The 7,729-nt window shown below is 41.5% G+C and overlaps 2 protein-coding genes across 2 annotated transcripts in view; both read right to left on the bottom strand.

Annotated features, from left to right (window-relative positions):
- lim2.2 (lens intrinsic membrane protein 2.2) overlaps positions 1 to 2,245 on the bottom strand; it is a 3,547-nt gene extending 1,302 nt beyond the window's left edge. Inside the window, exons 1-3 of the mRNA XM_032525752.1 lie at positions 2,138 to 2,245; positions 876 to 1,098; positions 238 to 378 (exon numbers count right to left, since the gene is read on the bottom strand). Coding sequence (XP_032381643.1) covers positions 238 to 378; positions 876 to 1,053 — 319 coding nt within the window. The 5' untranslated portion in view covers positions 1,054 to 1,098; positions 2,138 to 2,245. The remainder of the gene's footprint in view (positions 1 to 237; positions 379 to 875; positions 1,099 to 2,137) is intronic.
- Positions 2,246 to 2,680: 435 nt separating this feature from the next.
- LOC116695463 (WD repeat-containing protein 47) overlaps positions 2,681 to 7,729 on the bottom strand; it is a 13,292-nt gene continuing 8,243 nt past the window's right edge. Inside the window, exons 10-16 of the mRNA XM_032525734.1 lie at positions 7,486 to 7,561; positions 7,084 to 7,241; positions 6,478 to 6,647; positions 6,081 to 6,251; positions 5,740 to 5,871; positions 5,138 to 5,356; positions 2,681 to 4,889 (exon numbers count right to left, since the gene is read on the bottom strand). Coding sequence (XP_032381625.1) covers positions 4,747 to 4,889; positions 5,138 to 5,356; positions 5,740 to 5,871; positions 6,081 to 6,251; positions 6,478 to 6,647; positions 7,084 to 7,241; positions 7,486 to 7,561 — 1,069 coding nt within the window. The 3' untranslated portion in view covers positions 2,681 to 4,746. The remainder of the gene's footprint in view (positions 4,890 to 5,137; positions 5,357 to 5,739; positions 5,872 to 6,080; positions 6,252 to 6,477; positions 6,648 to 7,083; positions 7,242 to 7,485; positions 7,562 to 7,729) is intronic.

Below are 7,729 nucleotides of genomic sequence, written 5' to 3' on the forward strand. Positions count from 1 at the left end.
TTTAAACATCAAAATGAGTAGACCTGGAATAGATTTAAGGAAGAAACTCCATTCTATAGGCCATAACCTGTCAACAAGTCTGATTCAAGGAAATAGCAACCATATAGGCCTACATGTTTTTGGAACGGACTGTTAATTTAACAGCAACCACTCTGCAATCCAATCGTATAATCACTCTTCCTTGAAAAAGAACAACCAGGTTTATAATGTGATGAACATGCTAATTGTGTGTGTTACCTGACAGGACCAGGGCGATGCCGCCTGTACGGACCCTCCTGTTCTTGGTGCCGTTAGTGAAGGCGCTCAGGCCGAGCACCACGCCGGCGAAGCAGCTCAGCACCGCCAGCAACATGAATGCCCGTGTGGCATCCCAGAAGGCTGGACACAAAAAGGTCAGGATCACATACACGACAACAGATACTTAATACATAGGCCTGGATTCCACCCTCACAAAACAGAGTTCCTCTGCAGTACTATGCAGTTGGGACATTTTGACTGGTTGAAAAGTATTCTCGAAATTACTATTACTGTGGGAAATTGTCACCTGAGTCTTTCCTTAATCCGCTCTTTGTTCCATCAATAACAAAATGAGGTTGCCAAGTCTTTAAACAGGCTAATTCATGTCACTAGTACATCTATCTATCTACTTTTTAAACAGGTGTAACATGCTTTGACCTGGAGAAATGACCAGCATTTGTAGGTTGCTGTCAATGTGTGTGATTTCAAAGTAATTTATCAAGAGGGGCACTGCTCTTCCACTTTTCCCTACCCAGATGTGTCCAGTCGGTCTGGGGATTGAACGGCCTTCTTCTCTAACCTTCAGGCACCTTTAGGTCTCATTCCTCTTGTCCAAATGCCACTTCTGAAGTACTCACCTACAGTTATGGTGTGGGCATGGCACTTGTGGTTAATGCAGAACCTCCAAAGCCCCTGATTGGCTGAGCTACCCGAGTATCGATACTGCATCCAGAAGTCTGTTGCCGTAGACACAATGAGAAGCACAAGGGCAGCCACACCGCAAAGCGTGCCCCCTCCCGCTAAAGTATACAGCATCGTGGAGAAGCCAGGGGAAGCACTTTCCTCCTATACATTCAGCAACTGTTAGGGTAGAAAGGGGGGGGGGGTTACAGTACATAATTTAGACGTCATACTCATTGACTTACTCCTGGAGGCCCTGAATGCTAAAAATATCCTTAATACAAATCTATGTCTGGTCAAGAAAACAAAGCATGCCAGTATACTACCCTCTCTCCCATCCACTCCGTATGCACATCAGACATTTGTTGGAAATGTGATAGGTCCAAATCAGCAAAACATTGGTGCGAGAGCCAGGTTTATGTACATTTAATTGCTTTCTGTAGTTTCTGAGCAGGCAGAAAAGATTGACCACACTCTAAAACTAAATGTCCAAGAAGAAACAAATTGTTTACAAAAGTTTTAAAAAACAATAGCAAGAGTCATTTCCCCCAAAAGATCATCATACAGCATTTTTCTTCAAATGTAAAAGCCAGAGATTTGACATGAACTTTTCGTACATGCTCGCCACACATTAGACCAGAGAGTGAGTCATTCTTTAGTGAAGCTGTCATATTGGTCACAGCCAGCAAAGCACTTGACCCAAACTGCTGTGTGACAATAATCTTGCCTATCAGGCAGTTCAAAGCCATTGTTCATCACTAATTCCCCTCTATGCACTGCAAACTAATCTTCCAATACTGAGCAACTGAACTGTCAGCAGTGTCAGCTCTCTGTCACACAGCCAGCAAACCAATGAATTCATACACTGGTTTTAAACTACTGTACTCTGAAGCTCTTGAGAAATAAAATACACATTCCCAAACTCACATCCAAATAAGGCCTATTCATCTAAATCCCAAATGTGTCGGACAATATTGGTGTTTGTCAAGAAACGTGAACAAACAACAGGTTCCATAGGCCCAATTTGTAAGCTGTTAAGATCTTTTCCCTAGACTGAGGTCTCCACACTTCATCTCTCCGGTCTTTGAAGGTCCGCTTGTTCTCCAAAAGCAGCTTCTTTGCTGTGGATTTTGCCTTTTAAACCTTCTAAGAAAGAAGTCCTAAAAGTACAAAAAAAAAAAACAGGTTCTGTGTAAGTCCAGGGTTTTATCTCTGATACCTCTTGGTTGGCGGGTGTCTCTCCAGGGTTGCTGGCTGTGACAGTGTGCGTATCCTTTTTAAGCCCTGTACCCCTGGCTTTCATTGTCCACCGCACAAAAGAGGGAATGATCGAGCGCAGCATGTGAGTGATGGTAAATCCCCCCCTTACGCTCTTCTCTACAGTTACCTCCATCCTTCTATCACCTCTTTGTCTCTTTAACCTCTTGCACTTTGTGTATCTCTTTGTGTCCTGGATGACTTCTTCTCATTCCTCTCATCTTCAATTTCTTTCTCCGTTTTCCACAAATTAGCTGATCAATACCTGGCACCTACAGTAAATGCATCATGAGATTTTCTTCTGCCAAAATGAAATGAGCATGTCCCAACCCCCACAGTTTAGCCATGCATTCACAGTCCTTCTATGCATAAGCAACATTGGCAATTATCTCGAGCAGAAAATTTGTGTTTGTGAACGCTGCATACATATCAGGGAATGTTTTTTAAATTTTATTTAATTTCACTTATGCATTCTAAAAAACACACACCATAAAGAGCAGTGTGATGACACTTTGTTTCTTTATTCCATTAGTTAACTTACAGCTCCAAAGTGTAACTTAAAAATACCATTATTCATTCGAAAGCACAACATGTGGTGTTAGACAGCCACTTTCTGATTATTTTAACAGTTTGCGCCCCACTGACCTCTTGGCAGTTCCATCATTAAACATTTGTGTGCAAAAACATTGATTTAAACTGCACAGGTTTTAAATGACAGAATTTGCTATTGTGAGCAACAGATAATGTAAAATATGTGCATAATACCCTGTTCTCTCTCACATCCCTCAGGTGTATGCATAGGTGCTCAGTAAAAGTGAAGATAAAATCAGAGCTGTGTTTATCAAATTTAAAGAGTTGACTGGATTTGTCATTTCACATTGGACAGTCCAGCAGCATTCCTCACTTTAATTTGCCTCAATACCAATGACTCGGCTTTAGCCTGCTAACATTTTCTGTCATTTCTTTGATCATTTTGTTTTAAAAACTTGTTTTGGGGATATAAATCCAGTGATAAAATCCAGTTTAATATAAATGATGTGATATGACCAGCTAATTGAGCTCTTCCACAACTACTCTTATTTCAGTTATACTTTACTTGAAGGTATCCACGTAAGAGTGAAATGACACTGTCACAATTGTGTCATGTTTTTGTCACAAACGAGTCATATAACGCTTCTTTTAGTAAGTATCATTTGGTTTTGCCATGACAAGTTATGGTTAGGGTTCATGTGTCATGACAGTATCATGTTACTCTTATGTAGATCCCCTCAAATAAAGCGTTACCCAATTTTTCCTCACCCAATCACTTTTTACAACTGCAGTAAGCTTTGTTTTTACTGTGCTCATCCTTTGAATTAACCCTGCACTGAGCACTTCCACATCAAATGTGCTGATACCAGATTTCACAAAAACAGGTTTCTAAAACTTCAGAACAAACATTTACATATTCCCATGTTGCAATGTATCTATTAGTTTGTGTTGAACACAGCAATAAAATGAATTTCTTGGTTTGAGACCCATTTAAAAAATGTCTCGTCGCCACTAAAATGCCGAACCTGTCTTCAGCATTTGTGATAAGCGTTAACAACTCTCACAATAGTAACAGCGAAAAAACCAAAAAACACTACCAATGGGCAATTCATTTTCTGCATTACAGTGACATAAAAATAATTTAATTTACAGAGGACAAGGAATATGAGTAAATACCAAAATAAAGCTGCAGATAAATAAATAAATAAATAAATAATCTCTTAATCTTTTCACACATCCAAAACCATCCACAAATGTTATTAAAAGGCACATTATGATATGCATAACCAAACATGGCTTCTTTCCACAACACGAACAGTCCAACTCACTGCTTCCTATAAAAACTAGAGCGACGGCAACTGCTTTATGTTGCACCAAACTCTAAATACTTTCTAAAGTGACCTTCATGTGTGTACCATGTTCTAACTAAAGCTGATTAAAAGGTAGTTTGGCATTGTGTGAAAAAAAAAAACCCTTGAAGGTGTGCTCGCAGGGAACTTACTCATGCCTTTCAGAACAGGCGTTATCAATTATCTCTATATTCAAAGTACATATTTGACAACTACATCTTTGTAGGCTCCCAAGAGTTCATGTTTATGTTTTATACCTACAAAAGCCCAAAGGTATTAAGCAAACACACACAGACACACACAAAATTGGTACTGGACCTTACATGAATTCTAAATAGAGACTTAACTCTAAAGTTCCATGTTTCCTCTTTCAACAGCGTTTGCAAATATTCTTTATTATTTCCTTTATTGTTTTTCCTTACCACATATACACACATTTTAGAATGTGCATTTGCACACCACACACACACACCACACACACACACACAACACAACCACACACCACACCACAACAACACACACACACACACACACACACACACACACACACACACACACACACACACACACACACACACACACACACACACACCCACACACACACACACACACACCACCACACACACACAGGGTGTGCGGCCACTGTTGTTGTTCTTGTTTCCTGCTGCTTCCTGTTTCTCCAGTGAATAGCTCAGGGGCCCGGTGCCCACAGGACAACAGTTCGATCTGCAGAGGAGGAGATGAAGGTCCGGTCATGGGGGTGCCACCTACACTGGATCACCTTGTCCCAGTGCTCCCCTGCCACCGTCTGAGGAAGGGGCTTTGTTAAGTCGCCTGGGGTTGGAGAAAAGAAAAACGTCACACAGGAGTGGAAAACAGTGGGATCTAACCATCAGACACGGACAGCATTGTGTTGCATTAACATGGTGGCCAAATGATCAGATTAATGCATGCAGATTTTATATCTAAAATGGAATTCAAATGATTCATCTTTAACCCTATGTGTACAGTATGTGTCTTTTGTTACACATACTGTACACAACATGTTAAGCTTTTCTCTCTCCCCGTGTAGGCCTTCCTACCTTGCAGGTCACTGATGATGATTTTGTTGTCATAAGAGCCGGTGAGGAGATGATGGGCTCCAGGTGAGAAGCGCACCGAGCGGATGTCACTGCTGTGGGGCCGGTACGTCTGGACTATGCGGCCTCCTTTGATGTCATACAACATGCAGGTACTGTCCTCCTGACCCGTGGCCAGCAGGCGGCCGCTGGGATCCACTGCCACCGAAGCAACTGCACTTCCTGCGTGAGACAGAGTGGTAATGAGTACGATGGAGCTGCAGCTTAAAATGGACTGCCTACTATTAGTTGTGTCTTTAACAAGATTTACACTGAAAAACAACAGAATTAGGCATTTGTTTATTTCAATGAGCACCCTCTGCTACTCTGTTTAGTTTTTTGTTTTGTTTTTTATCTATGGGAAAATGACATTAATTTTGACTGATCGGAAGTGTCTAATTTGCAATATGTTCAGTTCCTGGCAGCTGTGCCGTGTTCCAGAAATCTTCAGGAAGCATTAGTGCCTTCTCGTGGGCCAACTGGGATACTACACTGCCCCGTAGCAGTGTGGTAGTCATTTTACAGCCACAAGAATCCACCTTAAAGAGAGAAATGATGCAACTCACCTGAGCCGTGCAGAGTTGTGCCCACCACCCGGACGCAGCTTGGCACCCGCAGGTCCCAGAACCGCACGGTCTTATCCTGGGAGCCAGAGGCGATCATCCACCCTCCCCACGTGTACAGAGTCAGAATGTGACCTGTTTAAACCAAATGCTGACGTCTAAAACACTGTATCTTTACCTTGTTACCTTGTTGTTTGTTTCTCCTTAGGGAACAACTAAAATAATAATAATAAATATCCTTAAAAGATCTACGTATCTATGTAGATGATTCACCATGTCTGCAAACTGATTTAAAAACCTGAATATTTCCTCTTTCAAAAGGCGAAGAGCTGTGGCTAACGTACCAGTGTGTCCACTCAGGGCGTGAAGGCCTTGTCCTCTCTGACAGTCTGTTGTGTAGATGTTACAGTCTCCGGCCCCGGCACTGATCAAGATGGATCCTCCACTCTCAGGGCCCTCCATGAAGGCCAGGTCCCTGATGGTACCATCATGCATGCTGAACTCCAGGTCTGGGCCTGAATGAGAGGCACACATTTGGGGTGGAAACAATACCATTACCTCAATGTCCAGAGAGTATCTCAATTATTCTTTTAGAAACTGCTCATGATGCCTATGAGCATTTTTCTACCTCTGAAGAAAAGGAAGTGATTATTCAAACATAGGTCTTTCTGTTCAAGGTTAGTGGCTGAGAAAAACATTACTATATCACATTAGACACTAATAAAACACAAAGAATAATACCTGTGGCATTACAGCTGTCTGCATTGAAAGGCAAGACTTTGACATATTTATCATTGGAGCCAGTAGCCAACAGCTGTCCACAGTGGCTCCAGGCTACACAGTAGATTGAGCCCTTGTGGTGTTTGTTCCTCCTGAAGCGCACCGCCGGCTGCTTGACTGCACCAGAACCACTGAACGGGCCAAGAAAATACAAAGGCAGACTAAGAAATGTATAAAATGTTTTATACTATATACCACATTTTGCAGTTTTATTTGGTCAAAAATGTGTTTTGTTTGTGCTTCTTGTCAAATGTCTTCAGCATGTATCTCTTCATTTGTTCTTACAGAGAACTTCAACAGAATATAATATATTGTTGAAGTTCAAACATTCTGCTTTAACATGCAAATAAAATTGAAGACACAAAACACTTTCTCCTTTTCCTTGATGATGAACAAATCCCCGATGTACTTGGATGCACATCTACAGTAAACCCCATGCTGCCACCACAAGTTATGTTGAAACACTTTTTGGCTGGTTAATTTTCTGTGTCTAGTACATAAATAATCTATCATCTTGTAAGAGTATCTCATAGTTTGGATTTGTAGGTGCCTGTAAATGGCTTCTACCTGGTGGTCAGGGCTTCTGGGTAGCCACAGACTCTCAGGGTTTTGGAGTTGGAGCCGACAGCATAGAGTGCTCCAGAGGGATGGAAGGCTACTGCACGCACCGCCTGTGTGTCCTCGAGCTGGTTCACTCTAACAAACTGTGCTTTGGACTTCCCCGGCTGTACAGAATCAGGAAGAGAATCATTTGAACACTGACCTACCTGTACATCAGCAGAGATTTTTAAAAACACAAATACCCTTCGGGCTAACCTTTAGGAAACCAGGTCAAACACGTGTATATATTTTATAGCATTTAGTTGGAAAGTCAAAGGTTTAGGTGGTTACAGAGAAATAATGGGCCTACTAATACTACAATAGCTATGGAAATAATATAAAAAATATTAATTAAGCAGTTTGCTGTACCTCTTGGGAGTTACGTGTCGTAGAGCAGCCAGAATCATCTTGGACTGTGGAACAAGACCCTCTGATTCTCTCAGCACTGATAACACACACAAATGCATGCACACATACACACAGCTAGAAAGGTAAATTCATACTATACTAGTTTATGTTACTTTGTACACTGTTATTATTTGATAATTGATAGTGACTCCTTAATATAAAGATGAGAATTTTTGAAGGTCCCATGACATGGTGCTCTTTGGAT

The sequence above is a fragment of the Etheostoma spectabile genome, chromosome 9, assembly GCF_008692095.1.
Source record: "Etheostoma spectabile isolate EspeVRDwgs_2016 chromosome 9, UIUC_Espe_1.0, whole genome shotgun sequence".
NCBI lineage: Eukaryota > Metazoa > Chordata > Actinopteri > Perciformes > Percidae > Etheostoma > Etheostoma spectabile.